This window comes from Pezoporus occidentalis, unplaced genomic scaffold (assembly GCF_034315485.1).
Source record: "Pezoporus occidentalis ecotype Australia unplaced genomic scaffold, CSIRO_AGI_Poc_V1 ctg124, whole genome shotgun sequence".
Lineage (NCBI taxonomy): Eukaryota > Metazoa > Chordata > Aves > Psittaciformes > Psittacidae > Pezoporus > Pezoporus occidentalis.
The window spans coordinates 212,061-234,149 of record NW_026913038.1 but is presented as its reverse complement, the minus strand read 5'-3'; the positions used below and the strand labels follow the sequence as shown (position 1 = coordinate 234,149).

General features: G+C 42.4%; 1 protein-coding gene across 9 annotated transcripts in view; it reads right to left on the bottom strand.

The window, feature by feature from the left end:
- SGCD (sarcoglycan delta) overlaps positions 1-22,089 on the bottom strand; it is a 326,461-nt gene that overhangs the window by 183,781 nt on the left and 120,591 nt on the right. For 7 of the 9 annotated variants that reach the window (XM_062607492.1, XM_062607489.1, XM_062607488.1 and 4 more), the window contains 2 exons: positions 18,775-18,960; positions 10,614-10,735 (listed from right to left, as the gene is read on the bottom strand). In XM_062607492.1, the coding sequence (XP_062463476.1) occupies positions 10,614-10,625 (12 nt within the window). In that variant the 5' untranslated portion in view covers positions 10,626-10,735; positions 18,775-18,960. The remainder of the gene's footprint in view (positions 1-10,613; positions 10,736-18,774; positions 18,961-22,089) is intronic. The other 2 variants (XM_062607493.1, XM_062607497.1) reach the window with 1 other exon arrangement.

Here is a 22,089-nt window from a genome sequence, read left to right as displayed (position 1 = left end):
TTACTAGAACTATTTACATAATCAGCAACACTGAGACAAGATACAGTAAAAGCAGCAAAAGCACTACTAATTATATTATTCCAAACTTAGTGTTCTCAACCCAACACAGAGTTCTCCAGGGGAGTTTTTTTGATTATTTTTTTTGATCAGCTAAATTATGGCTTTCTTAAAAACTCTGGGCAAGTGACAACGTATTCTTTGAAAAGACTGCTGTACACTTGGGTGAAATATCATTTCCTCAGAATATATTCCCATTTCCCATCCTAATTACTGATGGATTAGTTAGTGTCACTGGAATTATAATAACTGCCTAAGTATCAGGTTTTTAAATAAAGATGGAAATTGCATTCAAAAGCTCCTTTTCCATACACTATTTATTCACGCTGTGTGTCTGTTTACTTTCCCATGCATGAGTGGCTGTTTTGTCCCTAAAGATCCAAGATAACACGATAACAAGGATCCTACAAGCACATACACACTTCCATCTTTTCTCACTTGCAAGCACTTCCACTTATAGGACCATCATCATGCTAATGCACATCTGCCAGCTGTCAACCTGCTGCATTCCATGCTCACAGTGGTGCTTCCCTCTCTCCCTGTGCATGCACCTGCATGATGCATGCAGGGGATTGTTCATTCCAGCAGTGACTAATTCTCTCTTTGTAAAACCTCTTTCTACCTTCCAGCTGCAGTGCAGTGGGCTAGTTGGTTGAAGACTCATCCCAGCTCTGACCCGCAGCAAACCCTGCTTCCCATGCAGAGCTTGTGGCTCCATGCTGATCCCCTCTAGGTGACTGATTCCCCACCTTGGCGCAGTTTCCTTCGTGACTCTTCAGCTGTTTCAGTCTCAGTGTGGCTTCCAAAAAGCTCTGAGCTTTTTGTCTTTTTTAGTACTTCATTTGCACAAACACAACTGCTTAGTACTATGCACAATGAAGCCTTCTGGAATAGGCCAGGCATCACTAACCTGTCATTGCTATGTTGTTTTTAGGTGTCTGATTGCTTTTCCCCTTTCAAAAATAAACATAAATTATTTGGAGGAGAGAGGAGGACTTGTTTTCAGACTAAATCAATCTCTCCAGATCTTTGCCATCTGAAATCTCCCACTGCACCAGGGTAGGATAGTGATGCTGAGGCCGTGTCCAGGAGGTTCTAGAAACCAGGTAAGTACAGGTCCTGGCCAGAAAGCATCCTCAGTGTCGCTGTCCATCCCTTCATTATAGATGGGACAATGAGGCCAATGTCCTGCAACATCACTAACCCAGCCCTGCCCTGAACTCACTCCTGACAGCTATACCTTCTATGTGCTAAGCAGCAAGATGGCCCACAAAGCTTCTGACCCAATACATTTCCTTTTGACACTTTTCCAACATTCTGAAGCATTGCTTCTCTTTCACATCCATTTTGGCCATTGTAAAAAGCTCTCTGTGCTCCTGGGAGGGTTAAAAAACAACAACTGGAACCTAAAATCCAGCCATTTTTTTCCATCCTGAGCTCAAGTGTAATGCTCCTGCTCAGCCCAGCATGATTTGTGGAGTCTTAAAAGCAGTGCTGGTGCCATGACTGGGACTAGACATTAGCTCACATGGCCACCATGCTGGAATCAGGGGAGTCTACATGTATAGCACATGTATCTGCTTGGGAGATTAGGTCAATGAGAGATTAACAATAAAGGCACTAAGGGAAATCAGTCACTAAACTCCTACCAAAAGCCATAGGGAACTGGGTGCTTAATGTTTTGAAAATCCCTTAACAATCAGGGGCTATTCTAAAAGGGCAAGATAGGTTAGAAGTATCTCCAATCAAAGGGAAAACTACATTCAGTTGTGTTCAGAGAGAGTTCGTACTTTTTAGAAGCTCAGGTAATGAGCTATTTTCAGTATTCTTACATTATTTTTCTTCTTTTTCTTGGAAAATGGGAACATTTTCAACAGCAGCAATGCACTGTTCCAGGATGAAGCACTCGGAACATTCAGTATGAAAAGGACAGCATCATTGTTGTGCTCCCATTTACTTTTACAGGAGGCTGTGTGGTCTCTGAGGACACTTTTCCTGCAGTAAGAGAGAGCATTACATCCTGGGGATGCAGAGCCCCTACCCCAGCCACAACTATTAAATAATACTCTGACATATGTAGGGAGCAAAAGTACAAAATATTGGCAGAAGCCCTAGCATGGTAATGCACAAGTGTGAAGGGAAACCTTATCTTGTGATATAGAAGCAACAGGACCCCAATTCAGTGTGATATTCCAACAAGTTTGGTAAATGCACCAGAGTCTGCTTGATAATAATTTTGCCTCTTTCCAGGAAAAAAGACCTTTTGAAGTTTGTGCATGTGATGTCAGTTCAGTTTTTTCAGAGGGACAACGTGACAGCTGTGCTGGAGATAATCAAGAAACCCAGGGGCAATTAGGTTTTAATGCTGCGACAGTGGGGAAGTATATCAACCTCCTCGTTACAGCCACAAGTTTCTCAGCAAAATGTGCTGTAACAAGGCACATGGGATATCATCACTTCTTTGCAGAATACTTTCGTGATTGTATTTTTTGGGTTGAAGCCATGCAAGAAATTATTAGGAGATGCCAATCACAGCTGCAGCACCCTATTTCACCTGAAGTAAACATTATTACAGTTATAATCCACATGAGGTAGAGGAAAAAGTTTTATAAACATTGCTGCCTTATACAAACTGAAGATGAGTATGACAGCAGGCAGTGCTACAGAGGGCACTTTGGTTTCTCTTGTGTAGGAATGTTCTTCAGTGTCCCTGACTACCCCACATCTGGCAAATTACTAGTCTTCCTACAATCCCAGGTATGGGAGTGCCGCTGGAAAGATGTACAAATGCAAAGCACAGAGAAGCCAGCTAAATTATTCACAGAACTATGTTCCAGAAACAGATACTGAACCTGGGCTCTGTTTTTCCACTCTGTTACTTTCTTATGTTGGCACACTGCAATCTCCTGTTTGTTCCCAAACATCTATGAGTGCCCCCTCTGTGGAAACTGAACATTCAAAGTCTGCTGGGAGCACCTTCTCCTGATGCAAAGACTGTAGCTTGGGCTGCTACAACATCAAGAACGAAATGCACTTCACTACGCCACAGAAATCTCACCCATAAGTAACTCCCTGAGCCTAAAAGCCCATCTAATGATCCATCATTTAAAAACATGTATTTTCATTTTATTCCAGAGCAGCTCAGCAAAGCAAAGGTTTAGGGTTTCCCACCCTGCCACAGACTTCTGACATGCTGCTCATGCGAACGATACAGCTGAGGGCAGAACTGCCATCCATTCTCTCCCTGCACCCTGGTGCTCTGGGTGCAAATGAAGCTGGTCTTGCCCTCCTCTTACACTTTTACTAAAATCACTCTCACACTTTTCCCTCTCCAGTTCCATGACAGCTTTTTGAATCCCTAATTATCTCTCAAAGTGATCTTGAAGACAGCAAAAATGAATGGAGAGATGAGTTAGTGGCCAGGGAGACCGTGCCTAAGTGCTGTGCTGGGGAACAGGGAGGAAAGAGCACCCCATTCCTTCCCCACCATATCCCCATTCCTCCCCACACCCTCCCAACTGCATGAGTCCAAAATAAGCTTTAGTAAGGCTACACTGTGGAATATAAAACAGAGTAGCACCTGTTTCAGCAAAAGGTCTACAACACCCTGCAAAGCACCAAATGCACAGCAGCCAGCCAGCCTGCCTCACCTGCTGGGGCAAAGAGCCCTGGTGGGACGTGATGCTCAAGCAGCCATCCAACTCCCAGGTCCAGAACCCCAGGCAGCCTCAATAGCATACAGCTCTCTCTCCTTCTCCCTGAAGGCTATCGGCACCCACATTATCACCAGATGCAAGCTCCAGCTAGTGTTGCTTTACATGCAATTTGCACCAGGTGTAAATTGACTACTCAAGGCAAAGGAGAATCAGCTTGCTTTAGCAGCCAAAGGTGTAGTGATGATCTCTTTTCAATTGTACAGCCTCCTTTTGTCAAAGCTCTCTGTGCCATATGAGCCTGCTGCCTTTCCCTTCCCTTCCCACAAAGGAATTCCAGACCCACACCAGAACCCACACTGTCGTAACACAGAAAGCACCAGATTTCCAGCAACAGAAGGAAGAGCAGCAAAATAAGGAACTCATGATGAAAGGCTACCTATTCTCAGTCTGTCTCCTGGTTCTGCACTCAGACTTTGTGCCCGACACAGTTTGTTTTTATATGCAGGTCACTCAGTCGTTCTTCTCACATGTGCATCAGGCGCTGCTGGAAAATGTGGCCATTATCCATCAAGTCCTTTGCTTTAGTCAGCTTCCAGCGGAAGAGTAATAGATGCACTTGTGTTGTCACATCATTGTCCAAAATGTCAGGGTAAAAAGCCCTGAACATTAACAACTCCTTAAGGATATCAGTTCTTAAAAAACACAGAATAGGGAAAAAAAGAGAAAAACATGTGCGGGACACAAAGATGCAGAGCATCCCTTTATATCAGGGATGAGTTATGCAGGAGAGTGCCCTGATTAGCTGTACGCCAGCCAAGTACCCATGTTCTGGGTTTTATTTCCGCTCAAGTTTACATTTTGTCTGGATAAAGCAAAATGTGCACATGTTGGTTTTAATTTCAAGGACCCAGAATTAGAAATACTCTTCTCTTTGGATATCATACATTAAAAGAGACGTACCAGTTTGAAGGGTGAGTGTAATCTCTTCCCAGGGCACTTGCATTAAGATTCAAACTTAGTGCGGTGAGGTGATAGTATCAGGCAGTGCAAATCTTCATAGACAGACAGTAAAGGGGGGAAAACCAGAGAAGATGAAATCAAAGATGACAAGAAGCAGGAGTCAAAGTCGGGAGGAAGAGGAGGTCATGCACACAAAATAGTCAAGATGGCACAGTCATATCTTCCTGGTGTGGACAACTTCTGTGATCTACTTTTAAAGGATTTGCAAAAGTTAAGGGGGAAATAAGCAAAGCTTTAAATCTTTTAAAGCTGGGTAAGATGAGACACAAGATATTTCTTTGCTAAGATGCTGGGAAGAAAAGCAATGTGCAATGGAAGGGAAAGAATAGCCTGCCCTAAACAGCCTGGAGGTGAATTTTGCAGACCTCTACTCACTAATTCCTAAATAAGTAAACCCTGACCTGGCACTACAAACCCTGCAGAGAAGCTGCCACCAGGTTTGGCAGGCTTATCATATTGGTATATATTTTTACATTTGCAGCTGCAAGTACACAACATCAAAACCTCAAATGAGAAAGATAAGGTGCAAAAATTTGAGAGTGCTTTGCCCACTGTGTTTTCATTGAGTGTGTCTTTTACACAATCCCTCATCGCAGCACGGTGAATATGTCCAAGAAAAGGCTCATAAAGAACAGGAAATAAAGCCAAAGCTAGACAAGGCTGCAGGAATCTGGTTCAGAGATGAGCAACATCACCAGTTCAGTCCCCCACACCAGATGCATCCCTTGCCTTTCCAAACTCAAATGTGCTCAGCATCATCCATGGAAACTCTAAACAGGGACCTTTTAACTCATGTCCCAGCATGGTGCTCCTTGACACAGGGGAGGCTCAGCCACACTCTCAGCACTGCAACCTACCTCCAGTTTCTTAATTGGGCTTCTGTACCACTGATAAGTAATTGATATACAGGAAATGAATGTGAGGCGGCCAACGAGTCTGCTCCTGCATACAAATACAGGCAGCTGAATGGGAATCAGCAGCAAACACTGCAGCCCTGCCATTCCTGTGGCATTTCCAGTATGGACGTGCTTAAAATACCGCAACGTACAGCGTTTCACTTTGTACAAATGATGCTGGTGCGACAGCTCAATGTCTTTTCAGAGAGAAACTGCAGGGGGCCGAGCAGGTCAGATAAAAACAAAGTAATATGTTGTGCAGGTACTCCTCTGGGTGAATATCCAGAGAAGAGAGAGACTTTAAGGGGCAACAATGGGAAATCAAGATAAAAAGGAAAGGTGCACAAAGGCGAGCTTACAGCTCTCCCCACGTTCAGACTTTGGGGACAATCTCCCTGCTTTTTTTTGCGGTGAGCCAAAAAACCCCACAAAATTAATCTCTGTGCACAGCCTGAATTTGTACTTAATGCCAACTTTGTGTCGTATCAAATTCCTCCGCGGCGTAAGATGCGACAGTGTAAATAGGCTCATTTTCATTATTTTACCAAATTGTATTAACTTTCTCTCTGCAGCATTCTCCAAGGCTGGCAACAGTGAGACGTGCAGGAAATGTAAATCACCCCCCTTTTGATATGATAACCATAGCAGTGAATTGCATCCCAGAAATCAGCTCAGGATTATAGACGAGAAGTTGCTGAAAGGCACTTAGCTGTGGCGTTGTGCCAGAAAGGCAAACTTCAGCTGGCAGGTCAGTGCAAAGCAGGCTCAGGTCTTCGGAAAGAACAACAATACCTAACATCCAGCCACCTGTGGCTGCACAGACCTCAAAGCCAACAGTCTCAGGGTCAATATATAATTAAAGGGTGCCAACAGGTGTTAAATCAAGTGTGTGTTTATGTATGCAACTACATGGGAGAGCTATATTAAATATGAATAAGCACCTAGGAAAGCAGGCTGTAAGATAAAATCTATCTGACAGACAATTACAGATGTATATGTAAACAACCACATACATTTCCTGCACGGAACTATTCGTGGCAGAGTACACAATAATAGTAATAATTTTAATCATGTCTCATTTATTTAAATACTTTTTCAGTTTCAAAACTTCAGCGGATGTTGGAATGCAAATAAAGACAATCAGAATGTGAAAATAACTGTTTTCCCAATGTCTTATTTTCATGTGTAAAGGCCACTGCTGACAGCTTCTAGCGTTAACCCTGGGCCAGAACTCCACTGAATTCGGTACTGCACAAACACAGAAAAAAAAAGCTGTCTGAAACCTAAGGAATTTGCAGCTCTAACAGAAAAAGAGGCAGCAGATGGACACAGGCAGTAATAATCAAGAAGTAGTAGTTAACAAGGCAGGAGTCAGTCTCAGCAAACCAAATCCCTGATAGCTGCGAGCCTTGTACAGGCACCACAACAAAGAGGAGTTTTGATCATCGATGCCCCACAACATACAGAGCTCTGCACATCCTTCATCTTCACCGCTGTGCTCCATCTGTTGCCTCCACACTTGCTGGCAATCATATCTTGTTCACCCACTCTACTTTGCTTTCTAACATGAAAACTCTGGGCCAAAGAGTGCCATTTATGACCTCGCTCTCCAGTATTTAGCGTAGTAGGGCTCAAACTGGTCATAAAAACAGATAAAACCAGTCATGAACAAAATTGCTTATTAATAATAATGTTTATCAATAACTACTGCAACAGAGCATGAGCCTGCATGCACACAAGGCTAAAGTCAAAATTAACATGCACAAAACCCATGTAAAACAATATAGGCCTCTATCAACATTTGAGCAGCAGTGACTTCTGATGGCTTTTATTCAGTCCACACACCTCTTGCTTTAAAGCTGAACCACGCAGAGGAGAGGAAGAGTGGCTAGCACATAATTATCTCATGAAATTGAGACACACCATGAGTAAATGCACGTACTATGTCCAGTCTCAGCTGGAACCTCCAGAGGCACCACACTACATACCACAGTAATAAAAACTAGCCCAACAGATAGCTGGATGGCTATGACAAACAAGGGCCATAAAACATTTAAGACATCCTAAAGCAATTTTCTGTAACAGAAACAACATCGGCATGATACAGCTACGTTGCTGGAAGGTTTTATTTCAGCACATTTGCCTCAATGACTTCCTTATTACTACACCTTACAGACCAGTTTTAAGTCAATAAAATATTTAATTTGCATAACTGAACCTCTCTTTTATAACACAAGACCATTCCACGTGGCTTTCTGGTTCTTAAATTAAATGTTTAAAAGTCATAAGATGGGAAAATAAGAGACTGCTGTCCAGCATTAACCCATCCCTTCCTCATGCCCAGCCACAGCTGTGCTGCAAAGGAGCACTGCCCTTCCAGCCTCCACTTCCACACTGTCACCAAAGGGTTAAACACAAATTTAGCCATTAAAAAAATCGGCAGTAAATGGTAAAAGGGTTGCTTTTGCATCACCCCAGCACAGTGTACACAGCCAGGTAGAAGAGCTGAGTAGAAGAAATTGCAGCACCGAGCTCCCCTTCAAAGCTGTTCTCAACAGCAGGAGGGACCAATCAGTTAAAGAGCTGGGTGCTGCGAAGAGTTGTATCCCTTCCCAAAGCCTACACTGAACGCTTTGAATGCACTAATATTTTCAGTGAAGTCTCTGTGGCATAAATCTTTAAAACAACTCCACCTGAATAACAAAAAAAATAAATCTGCCATTGAGCACCAGGAACATCACGAACATCTATCTTTATAGCTTGGATCCGGTTCTTCTCAACAGCTTCAGAACATTTTATGATTCTTTTGTGTCTTTTTTTAAATTTTACATTCTGTTTTTCCCTTTGGACATCTCCCAAAGACCAAAAGCAATTGACAGAAAATACAGCACAAAGTTTATGGAGACCTCACTCTGCACAGTTAGATGGGTTCCATATCTATTGATTATATTACGTTTTAGTTAAGATATAGTGAAACACAGGGTAAGAAGGCAGCTCCTACAAAAAGGCTGCAACTCCTACGTGTTAGCTGCAACTTTCATGCTTAAACATGCAATGTAACAGATTTCCCTATGCAATTCAAACCTCAAAAGTATAAAACAAATAGCATGTAAATGGACTTTGCTTGCTCTTAAATCAGTGTTAGCAAATCCTAATCTCTTTAAGTCTGGTAGTTTCAAATCAAGCCTATTTAACTTGCAAAGGTAGTTCAGGTTTTATTGATCATCTCTTATGCTTATAAATGCACTCAGAAAAATGAGAGTAATGAGACATACAGTTCAGTTGATGAAGGCTCAGTAGAAAAATGTGTGATAATATTTACAGCCTTCAAGCTAAGATGTTGTCAGTGTAGTTTCTATATGCACCAGAATGCAGATTACAGGCTTGCCACTGGAAAGGGAGAAAAAAAAAGAGCCCTACCAGAGCAAGGTAGATTGCTATTTGTATTTACTAAAAGTACAACTATTAACTTCCAGAATACAGTCACAGCAGCACAAGGCCATTTACTTCTCACTTATTATTCTTCAACCTTTTTCAATGCAGTATTTTGTGCCTGGATTTCCTCATGCTATGCCCTGAATTTTGAACCACTAACAACTGGTGACATTATCCCAGTTGCTATAGAAATAAGGCAGGCTTATTGTTATTTATATTATGGCATCACCTAGAGGTGCTTTTCATTAATCAGAGTTCCTTCTTCTACATCTCTCAGAGAAAGACCGAAGAAGTAGTACATTTATAGTATTGATGACGTTTTGAAATACACAAGGGCTGACTGTTTGAAGAAACTAGATTTGAAAGGAATGAGATGACAAATAAAATAAATCTATATGATCTGGCTAAGGGTCTGTCATTGATTTCTTAGCAAAGAAACCAAGAAATGTCTAAACAAAAAGAAGCGCAGCACTTTCCACCCATATGGACAAGCACAGACCGAACACATTACAATATCTAGATACAGTCTTACCTGATACAGCTTTTTGCTATCCTGCCCTAGTTGTTTGTAAAGGATTTCACTTATAAACCATCTCTCAGAAAAATCAAGTGTTTTTCCACGCAAAACTAAACATGATTTTCATTCTGTTATCTTTCATGCCATGCTAAAATAAAACCACAATGGGTTTTCAATTGATATCTGATGTAGCACTCCCATTCCAACTATTAAATGCTCATTTTTATGGCCTGACAGTGATTCTAAATATAATACTTACAGACACATAAAACCATAAGGAAAACCCACTGCAGTTAATGTACTATAACAGACACGGGATTTCTGGGGTTTATTCTATTGCAGGCTTCTTGTGCATCTCAGAGAAGTTTCTTAATCAAGCTTTACACTCAGACTTCCCCCTCCATCTAATGAACAGGTGAGCTGCCTAAGATATACTCTGGAGCTATGCTGACAAGTAGTTAGAAAAGCCAATAATAAATAGCATAAATCCCCATCATCAACTTCAGGCAATTATCAAATGTTTATTAGCCTCCAAAGTGAAGGATAATAAACCCACTTATTTTAGCAGATAAAGTCAAATTACTTTGATTGAAGTTGGTACATGTTCAAAGATGAACAGCTATGGCCTCGACTGCTTTTAGTTACTGTTGATGAAATGTAAGCTCAAAACACTGAAAGATACTTCCTAGTTATTGAGGCCATGTGAAACTTGGGCAGCTATTTTCCAGGAAGCACGGCCTGCCTGACAGGTTTAAAATGAATAGAAGTGATAGTATTACAATTATCATTAAAAGAAGATGTCTCTCATCAAAATGTGTCTGGATTTTAATTGACAAGGTCTGGGTTAATGTTGTGGAAATACCAATGAAAGCAAAGCCTGTGGCTCAAACTAATTGTCAGCACTGAGCAACCTCAACCTCTAACCCACCACAGATTCATCACTGTGCACATGTACTCATGACAAAAAAATGTTGGAATTAATCATTAACAACTAGAAATTCCTCCCAGACAGAAAGTGAGCAGAGCGCTCACCCTGTTTCCCATGCTCCTGACCCAAGCAGAGGTGCCGAAAGGCCTTCCTAATGAGGAAGGCTTCTTGTGCTGTCGTTTCACCACCTTTCACAAGAGCATTGTGGGGGAAATTTTCAATGGTCCTAAAAGGAGACAACAGACATAAGTCTGAGCAAACTGCAATGTATGTATAGCTAAATGTCATCCTATCACCCAGGCCATCCTCCCAGATCAGGTCCATCAAAGCCAACAGAAATACACGGTTTTCATGGCTGAAGGGACTGTGGTTACACACCAACACAAATCCCAACACAGAGGCTTCCTTATTCCCAGCAATGCCCATACAATCGGTCCCTCTTTTCGAGAAAGTACTTGTCCTCAAGCCCAGCAGATTCGTGGTGCTTGCCCAAGACACAGAGATTGCTACTCATTGCACCCAGCCTGCTCCTGCTGCCAGTCTTTTGGGACTCATCCCAGACTCGCACCAGTTTCTAGTACCAGACTATCCAACTGAGCATCCATCTCTAGGGCTGTCCTACCAGTTAACTCAGGGTAGGTCCCACCATGGTCACTGGGACTTGTCAAAGTGAAGAGCGGCCCAGTGAGCTTCCCATGCAGTGGCAGTCATCAGTGACAGGGTGGTGAGCCACATTGCTACACAGACCAAGAGGCAGTTAAAATCTGAGGAGAGAAACCAGTAAAGACTGGGATGTGAGCACAGCATAGGTGGTCCTCCATGTTTTGGTGACACCTCTTGGGCAGCACAGCAGTGCAGAGAAGGACCTGCAACCTCCCTACATCAGTCACAAACTCAGTTAACGCTTTGGAAGGTCCCCTCAGGTGCAGTGGCAGCCAGCACCACTTCTTACCCAATTCCATAAATAAAAGCAAAGGCGTCAGTAAAAAACTTCCTGAATTCTCTTCATTTTATATATTTTTAATCTATCCCAGGATGCTGGCCAGACCCTCCAGAATATCACGGGGCAGGACGAGAGAAGCTGAGTGCCTCTAATACCTGACAGAGGCATGAGGTCTGACAGGGTAATGGTATTGTACTAAGCCTTACATTGCCTTTTACAGTTTTTACTTGGCACGCTTTGGTTGTCAGCTTCTCCATCTGTGCAGGTTATGGCATCATCGCAACACAGCTTGAGCACACATCAACTTGTTGGTCCCTCCAGCCCAAGTCTTTATACAACATCTGATGCAAAACTAAATAGTTCCTTCTCACACAATATCAAGACTGGAAAGCACAACAGTGTTGAGAAGAAGGGAAAAAGGGAATCTCCGAAAAGATCAGTGGCCAGGTCCTGAGGTGCCCAAAAAGGCATATGGCCACTAATGGCAAAAGGCACCAAGTGTAGCGAGATATAAGTGGGTCTACTTATACTATCCAGAACATGAAGAAAAACAAACTAAAAAGCTAAAACCTCCCTGTTATCAACTGCCTGTCAAGAGAAAACAACAGACAGTATGTGCTGCAGTGGAGATACAAGACAGAACTCTGGTCAGAGGGTGCCATTGCCAGGAGGGTCTCTGCTGGTCCATTCCCAGCAACTGGGGGGCAGAGTCTAGTGGGAGCATTAGGTGCACCAAAAGAAATGCTGCTTACTTCACTATGCCTATTCTCCCAGAGGTGAGAGGCAGCCTCTTCTCCTCACATTCATCTCCAGCTACCCTGCCCTTCTAGTTTTTGCTGGTTCATATATATTCACTGCAGAAATTACAAGCTGGAAAGCTCCCATTAAACAATGTCAAGATCTCTCCATTCACAGCTAACGCTTCGCTGCACACATTCTCTCTTATTTCCAAATGTTTTCTGTATGTTTCAGCTTCCCTTCATTAAATATATTCATAATTATTTGCAGCACATCTGAAGAATTTATACAACAGGTTTGTGCTTCCAAATACAGTCTCCTGGCTTCAATAATCAGCATGACAGCACTAGAAAGAAGTTTGTGTCAGCCAGGCATTAGAGCTCAGGAAGAGGAAACTAGAACCCACATCATCATGATCTGAGTCCGTGACTCCCACACCAGGCAGCAATTTGTCCCTTTACAAAATCCTGGGTATTTCTTAAAGCATCACCTCTCAGTTAACCATCATAATAGTCAGCAACTGTGCCAATAAATTTCATAATAAAAATGTGCAAAGTTGAGACTTCTGGTACCTTAACTGCAAACTTGAACAGCTTAAAGGATTCCTCTGGTCTAAAGAGAAACTGTTAATACAGCAAAGTATCTCCATAGCACTTCATACCAGTTCCTGTCGTGGCTTTGCAAGGCTGCTTTCATCGCACACTTCAACATCCTTTAGATCAAGTAAAGGCTTCACCGAGGAAAGTTACACCAAATGGCCATTTCTTCGAGGCTTTAAGCAACCTGGTTTAGTGGAAGACGTCCCTGCCTGTGGCAGAGGAGTTGAAACTGGATGAGCTTTAAAGTCCCGCCCAATCCAAACCTGTGGTTCTAGGATTCTTTAGCTCAGACCCAGATAGTCACAAAAGCTGTCAGGGCTTTCAAAAAATCCTAGACTCTTCCAGGCTCTTCCACACATCCTATGGAGCTACCTAAGGAAGGGCATCTTTGGCACTTAGATTGTGCTGTGCTGGCTCTGCAGTGCTCATCTCAAGCTACTAAGACCCAGCATGCAATTAGGAGACCAGAATGGCTCCTGAAGTACAGACAGTGCCAGGGCTTCCAGCAATTATTTCTGTGATCCTTAAGACAGAGGTCGTTCAGTGCCAGAACTGCTCCTTTAGGTAATTACATTCCCAGGGCTACATGGTGCCTGTCAAACTCTCATCCCTCTACAACACAGGCTAGGTTTTTTTGATCATTATGAAATAAATATATCATCCTGAAGGATGGAAATATAACAAGCTCTAGCTCATCTGAACCTGTATGATACCAAGTCATCACTAAAAAGAGACAAGAAATGTTGCTTCCTGACTGCATACGGTACATGGGTGACTTCCCTATCATGCACACACAGGCTTTTATAAACTAGGATGCACAATTAAACTAACATTTGTCCAACCATAGGTAAAAATTACTATCTGGGTGGTGTTACAGCTGCTGGCAGAACAGTAAAGGCTCTAGAGCATCCTGAGTGATCAGTCCCATGTGTGACATTCTCCACTAAGCTTTGTTCTGGCATCATTCCCACTATTCGAGGAAGGAAATGCAGTATTCTCCTACTTTTTCTATGAGGTTGGATGTAAAGCTTGGAAAGCAGAAATGCCTTAACTACGTGGCAGGAGGATGGTAGTTCATAATTAATTTTCCACATCAACTGTTGGCTGCCCTCCTTTTCATCTCTGTGAGGCTGCAAACTGCCAGTGGATACCTACCCAAAGAGCAGACATGCCACAGAGCAAAAAGTATGATTATTATTAGCTGATACTTTATAGTGTGCGCTAGCCAAAACTAAGAGGCAAGCAAGCCTGGGCACAGTGAAAGCAGCACCAGTACAAAGGTAGCCCTGCCCAGCCCAAAGCTGCTTATCATCTAAGTGATGCAAAAATGAAGTGAGAAGATAAAAAGCAGGATGGGGAGAGCGAGACAGATAGGAGAAGGCTGCAAGCAGATATGGAAATGTGTTCTCAGAAGTAGGTTTTGAGCCAGGTAATATCAGGACATCTGTACCCTGAAGAAACACATGCCCTTTTCCACCCCAGCTGGACCCTGACAAAGACATAGCCCATGGGCTGCCAAGCAGCAACTTTGCAGAGGACAAGGGGCTCAAAATTGCTTCATCTTCTAAGAGAAAGAAGAGATACTCCATTCACAGTTAGCATTTCCACTCCTCAGTCTCCAAATTTCTCAAAGGCCAGAGTGAAAAGTAATTACAAGGAGGTCACTGGTCCTCCAAAAGAAAGGTCTCCATTAGAATGGTGAAGCACTGGCACAGGTTGCCCAAAGAAGCTGTGGATGCCCTGATGTGTTTAAGGCTAGGATGGATGGGGCTTTGAGCAACCTTGTCTAGTGGAAGGTGTCCCTGACCTGTAGCAGGGTGGTTGGAAATAGATGATCTTTAAAGTCCCTTCAAATCCAAACCATTCTATGATCCTGTAAGAAAAAAATAAACCATGCCTCTGAAGCAACACTACAGTTCCTCACTGTATCAGAGTCCAGAAGGCAGAGCTACAGGCTGACAGCCCAGCAACAAGCCCTTTTGTATGATTTTAGGCAGAGCTATTGACTTCTCAGTACTTCAAGAGTACAGGTAAAGGACTATTATATTACTGCTCTGCGATTAGTATCTTAAGAATCTCATGTTAGCTTTGGAGTTTATTTTCTTTCAGAAATTCAACTCAGTTCTGCTGTTGATACCAGGTTCTTAATTCATTTTACACTAATATATTTGTTATCAGAAATTATGCTTTGATATGTGTCAGGTTGATGGATTCAGTAAGAGCCCTGTCAGGAGAAGCTGAGTGAACAGGGTTGCAGAAGAGATCTCATCAAGAAAATTGATATGTTAACAGCCAGTCTGCTGATCTTGCAATAAAACATACAAACTTAATAGCCATTTTATTTCTTCATCCTGGCAAAATAGTTCAGAGAAACACTAGAAAACATTTGCATAAGTGTTCCTCACACAAACAAGCTCCGATGAAAAACGTGTGTAAAAAGCAATCCTGAATGCTGTCCTCTTCTCCTATTCAGTGTGCACAATTTAATCAAGAAGAATAAAGACTTTCTTCAAAATACAGCTTTGACTTTAACTTCAGGAACTCACGCAGACATCCCATGATGCTCCAGCTGAACTTTTCCTTCAAGAACATAGGAGGACAATTTTACTAGCACATTTTCAGACACATCCGATAGACTTGCACCTCTCATCAAGACACTGGAATGTTGCACTAAGGTCTTATTTTGACATACAAACCCACAGGCACATGAAATCAGTGTTTGCTCCTGATTCAGTAAATAAAATCACATAAGGGAGGCAGATTTCAGCCCATATAATATAGGTAATGAGAAAATGACACCTGCTCACTGCTCTGCTATGCATCAAGCAGGGCTTGAACATGCAAGTTCTCTGCTTCACCAGTATCAGACCATCAGAGTTGCAACACTACCTCTGCACTGCCCTGTAACACAGAGAGATTTTGTTAACTTGAACTGATTTACACGTGGGAATAGTGAAAAATGCGATGTTGAAATTCAGCTTTTAAAAGAGAGAAATAATACTGCAGCCTAAATGAAGCAAAGGTAAAAGTTCCAAAGCAATTCATCTAAAAAAGGTGAATTACACTGAGGATTTATGTCCATGTAATGAAGACAATTAATTGCTACGAGATCCATAAAACACATTAAATGAACCAAGGGTTTTCCAATTCCACTTGCAAAATAAAATTTATTAACTATGTTTAATGGCTACCTAATTTTTTTTTTTACATATTTACCAAATGTGCTTTTTCAGCAGAATTTTACTAACCATATTCTATTAATCTACTAATGACCAATGTAAGGGAAAAAAAGTAATTATTCTGCATGTTATCTACAGATCCATTTAAAATACTTCCTTACACAATAAGATTACCATCACCACAATTGCATAAATGCTGCTAAAAGGGAATCTGATCGTCTCACATGAGCGAACAACATTCTGCTGCAAAGATGAATGAGTTCAGTTAACAATATTTGGACATATGTTGCCATTTCCAGCAGAGATCCAGAACAAACCTGGGTCCTGATGTCATCTAGTGTTACGGTAACCACTTAATTAAAACCCCCTCTGCTTGGAAGAGCAGGACACATGGAAGAAACTGGCTTAGATCAGAGCAGTGACCTCAAAAGGATCCACATCCAAATTTCATGCTTTGCCGAATATACTCAGCTGCTCAGCCAGAGTTATCTTTGTGTCTCCAGCTGTGGGTATCAGATGCACCTTTTGCACTAGTGATTGCACGAGATTCAGAGACAGATGTTTACTGCTTAGAAGTGACCTAGAAGTGACTCTTCCTTATTTACCGTCTGTAAAATGAGGATAAGTTGCACTTCTGTCTTACAAGGGCATCATGGAAGCAGATATAGTTGATGGTAGTCAATTACACTGTTAAGTTTGCATGAGCCCCCAAAATGAAGCAAAAGGATTTAAAGGGGTCTCAGCTACTTGAATGAACAGCAGCTTTGCCAACTCTTTAAATTCCAGCACAATCTTCTCTTCTACAATTTTCTTCTCAAAGATCAAGTTTCCATGAATGTGAGCTTAAACAGAGCCAAGTTTTTATACCTGACAGTGACAAAATAAAATGCAAAAGTGATAATCAAAGTCCAACCAAGAATTTAATACCTAGCTAATAGTTTTGCATAAATCAGTCGTATGAAAATGCTCTTTGTTCTCTGAAACCGTGAGGCTCTGCAAAGTCCTGCACAACCTCTGCACTGGAGTACTACTCATGCTGCAGCCTGAGACATGAACTTTAGGCTGAAAGCTGGACTGACTCAGGTGGGAAGGACATGGGGAGCCCATCTAACACCATCCTGTTCAAAGCAGGGTCAGCACCATGGTCACACCAGCAACCAACTGCTCTGGTGCAGATCCTTGAATGCCCTGAGGCACCCTGCATACGCAGCAAAACCCACATACTCACTGCAAGGAAGATTCAGATTTACATGCTTTCACTTAGCAATCTTGCAGAAAAACAGGGAATAAACAAATACCTGTAATTTCTACATTATAATAGTGCAAAATATTTCTCTGCAAGAGCCAAAAAAAAGCCCTCTTGATTATGAAATACCTCTCCTACAGCCTTCCCCTTTAGGTATTATAATCACAAGAGCAGCAGCTTGGAAATAAACAAAAGAGAAGATGATAACAAAAGCAGGAGCAACATTTAATAACCTCTTCTAGAAACCAGGTGCCACTGGAGCAGACAGACAAACGGAGCAAGCAGTGCAGCAGTTTTAATGATGGGAACCTCTCTTCCCTGACAACAGTGTTTTCATGAAATGCTGGTACAAATTAACAGCGTATGCTCCGCTTGGAACAGACCTTTCTTGACCCTCAACATTTAAAAGTTCAGCATCTCATTTAAGCTATTCCAGCCAACTTGTTTTTCTGCAACCACTGGAGACAGGCAGCCTCCAGACCAGCAGAGCTCTGCTGAAGCGCGGGAGCCTGAGCATACAGTTTCCAGAGGTAACTCTACTGGTGCACCCAGATCAAAAGCAGAATGAATGAATGCAAGCTCCCCTGGATTCCTTACAGCTTCTGAGAGACTTCTAAGAAAGCCCTGGCTCCCCCCCACACACACACCTCCACTAACACCAAATGCAGGTGTTAATGTTCCTCCTATACTTCTCTCAACAAGATTATACTGCTGGTTCAGTCATATAACAGAACCTAATATCCATGTGTTAAATGAAAAAGAATAGCATCACCTGATAGAATTCTACTGAGCTCTGGGAACCAACACTTTAAATTTTAGGTTTTTTACCAGTAAACATTGCCTTCACAAAAATACTTTGGCCTAGATAAAAGAAGCTGTAGAATCAGAGGCTGTATTGCCCTAAATGCTTCCATAGCACAAGCTTTGCTCACAATACATTCTTTAAGACTTGGCCCTCAACTTCTTATTAAAAGATAGTTGCATATTGCCTTGCTACATTACAGCATAACCAAGGCGATGTTTTTGTGGATGTAAGAACCTCCACTCATTCATAAATTTTAAGTGCTACACAACAAAGGAGGCACATACAATTATGTCAGAAATTGGTGCTGTTTCCATCCTTGGCAAACAATGAGAATCTATGAAGCACAAAGGAAAGCACAGGGCTGTATTACAAATGGGCTACTTCAGCATCATTTCTTTTTTCCATCTCTGACCCTCTGAACTGCACGCATTCATGAAACACAAGTGTGACTTACAAATTGCGGTTGCCTATCACCTAGCATACATCACCGTCAGTATATCACAACCATCATCAAGCATTTAGTTCAATAAAGCACTTGATATCAACATGCACCCCCCTCAAGCCCAAGACATTAAAACCACTTCAATCTTGATGAATGCACTTCAAATTCAGGGAAAGCAAAAGATATTTGCAGAGGCGGTATGAGCGTGGCACCTATACAACAATAAACACGAAGGCTCCCAATTTTCTGTTTTCCCCATATGTATACATTCAGAAAAGTGTAAAAAGAGAAGAGCAAGGGGGAAATAACGTACCTTACCAAACCTGAATGTTGGACACAACTCGTTTCAGAGCAACATTGGTGTGAAGGTAAGCTCCTCAGGCGACCACCAACCACAATTCCTTTCTGAGCTCCCCAGAGGATCCAGCTCCCCCTTGTCTGTATCCCTGAGGAAGATGCAGTGTCCTCGAGTATTTCAGAGCCTCAGCTGTGAACGATGCTGTTCAGAAAAAGGGAAGAGAAGGTGTGGCATTAAATTCTAGGGTCAGTTGTTTGGCAGATTCAGAGCAGAACACAAGACAACATCAGATAGGAATGAAATGTCAAGGCAGGACAAAGAGTCTGTGACAATCCATCATGTGTGGCACCTTCAGAGGGCAATCTTTGAATTCAAGAACTATGGTGCAAAGCTGTTCTTGCTTTACAGTACTTTAATAGTGTCCCTACACCAAGAAATGAATGCCAGCCAGGCTGCTTTTTATTCCAGTCTGATATCACAATAAAAAAGCAAGTTATATACTTCTCCATAGGGAATACTTTAATTCATTATGGTATTTCTGCAGAATAACAGGACTTCTGCATTAAAAGCAAAGACATCACCTCAGACTTAATGCTTTGCACTCTTAAAATGGCTCTCACTCAAGGAATTTTAATCTCCTAAACAGTCAATCACATTAGGACCATACAGTTAGTTTATGGGGAGCAGTGATGTCAACCCAACACACAGCAAAGGGGTCCCAAAGTTCAGCCTCCAAAGTAACTGTCAGAGACAGGTAAGTGGCCTGGGGTTTTCTGGGAGGGTGGGGACTCGCCATCACCACAATTTCCAGCTCCTTATCACTGCTAGAAACGCTTGGTGTCTCCAAGAGGTCAGACCCTGGCACTGAACACGGAGCTGGGGGCCTCACTGCAGACACCCAGGTGAGAAGACAGCAATGGAGACAACCACCTGGCGGTGATGCTACCAGTGACCAAACACCTTAGAGAAGCACCAAGAATTACATGTATTTATCACTACTACTGCACTAATCATTCCTAATCCCTGACATATGGGAAAACACTTGAAAGACCATCCTTCCCCCACCCGGACCACACAGCCTGTGAAGCCAGACCAGGCAGAGGCTCACAGAGCAGGCAAGGACCAAACAAAAAGAATGACCCAACCTCCCTAGGTTGGATACATATATGCTTTGTCCTTAAAACAGGCTCAGGGATGCTTTTCTAACATTTGTTCCTTAGAGGTCTCCTACACAAGAGGAAGGATTCCATTGCATCTTCACAAAAACATCCTGAACCCATAAACAGGTTAGAGCTATCTGGAAAACCCATTTAGCTTTCAGGCTTGCAAGAAGCCAGATTCCAGTAATCAGTATATAAAACTATCCACACTGAAAGTTAGCATCATAAGGCTTTTTTTAGAAATATATGTTATTCTTACCAGCAGTCCACATAACAATCATGGTCACACGGATGAGAACAAGCAAATATATTCCTGTTACTTAGCACTAATTACTTCACCGGATCTTGTAGAAGTGGTTTATGCTGCATACCACACCTAAAGGCTCTACAGCTTGTGAGATACCCACAACAGCAGCCAGAAGGGCAGAGCCCAGCCCGCCATTTCTTGGTACACATTTTCAGACCTTCTGCCTCTCTGAATGCAGATATAAAGGTCACAAATGGGCCTTCACAGTTCCTGTCCTCTTCCAGGGTAACCGTGAAAAATCAGACTGCCAACTGAAATGGCTGCTGAATGACTTACGGGTGTAGAAACGGCTGATGCTGCATTAGTTCAATCTGCAGGTAGCAGCAAGACCAAGTTCTATAGCTTTTAAGAGATTTCTATCTCAGGAGACCACAGTTACAATTACTTCTTCATTTTTTGCTCATAAATTGTAATGCAAAAAGAGTCATGAAGAAAATCAGTGCTACATTTTTGTGCATTAACTCTGCATCAGCTGAGTTGAGAAACAGAAGTAACAATAATAGGACTAGATCATCACTGCAAACTGAATGCAGGAGCCTAGTCTCAGGTTGGAAACGATGCGGTTTTGCAAGCTCCTATTTAGTACAGCTTGCCAATGCTCATCAGAAGCAAATCTCTTTGGGAAGGAGCTGGCATGTTGCCTTAATACGCTGTTATGCATGTGCATAGAGTTTCTGTACTGTCTGAATTCCTGCACTGCTGGGTGGATCATCAATTACAGGAGGCACATACAGGCAGGAGCACGCACCTCCAGCTCTTGGTGAGGACAAAAAAAGCAAGATTCCCTCACTGCCAGCCTCTACCATTACGGGAATGAGAGCACAACAGCAGCAAACTGGAAAACAAGCCAAGAAGTTGCCTGATGCAGACTGCTATGAACATGCAGGAAGATGGGATGTAACAGGATGTGTAGATATGGAGCTTTGGTCGTGACACCATGCAATGACTGCAGCACTCCCACCTCTCTGATGCAAGAGAGATGGTGCAACATAACAGAAAGAAATCTGTTGCCAGGATTCCCACGAAGAACAAGGTGCAGATGCTCCAGGCTGAGTGCAACATGCTTGCTTCAAGCTCTGATGATGTGCATCACAAATACAGAGCAGCAACACAGTAAGGTACAAGGCTACTAAAAAATAATGCATGAACACTGAGCTATGATTTGTGTTGGCTCAGAACCCTTCAGGGGAAAATAGGGAAAAAAAAAAAAAAAGAAAAGAAAAAAAGAACACATTCCAGTCCTGTTGTCCAAAACTGCATGATTTTGCAGAAAAAAACACCTTTACATTCAGTAAGCTACTACTGCCTTGGACTCAGTGTCCTAGCAGGCAGCTGGTTTTCTTCTCACAGTTGAGGAACCTGGAGAGCCCATCATAGAGCTCCTCAGATCTTCTCGACTTTGGGTAGCTCTAGTGAGCAGGTACCCTGAAGGATGAAGAAGCCTGGGCTGATGGTGGTCTGCTGGAGCCTCAGAGCCCCAGGACCATCCTATGGTGGCAGAGAGAGGCAGGCACCAGCATCCCTGATGAAATGCCCTTCATTTCAGTCTGCAGCTGCTACAGAAGCTGACACAAAAGCAAGTCTGAACTTACAGAAATTCCCCATATATTAGACATCCCACTATTTCAGCTAGTTTTGATTCAAAAATCTTGTGCTCCCCCCATTCTGCTTTGATCTGATGTGTGGAGGTAGCTGCCGGCAAACTATGGATTACTTTCATCCCACCACTTCAGATTTTTACATTCAGTTTCTGGAGCCCTGGATTGAATATTCGGGTGCATTCCTAAATTAACATAGTTAAGTGGTATCAGTTCAGTCTTCAAGTCACAAAAGCAGGCATATGGATGTTCTCATTAATCAGAA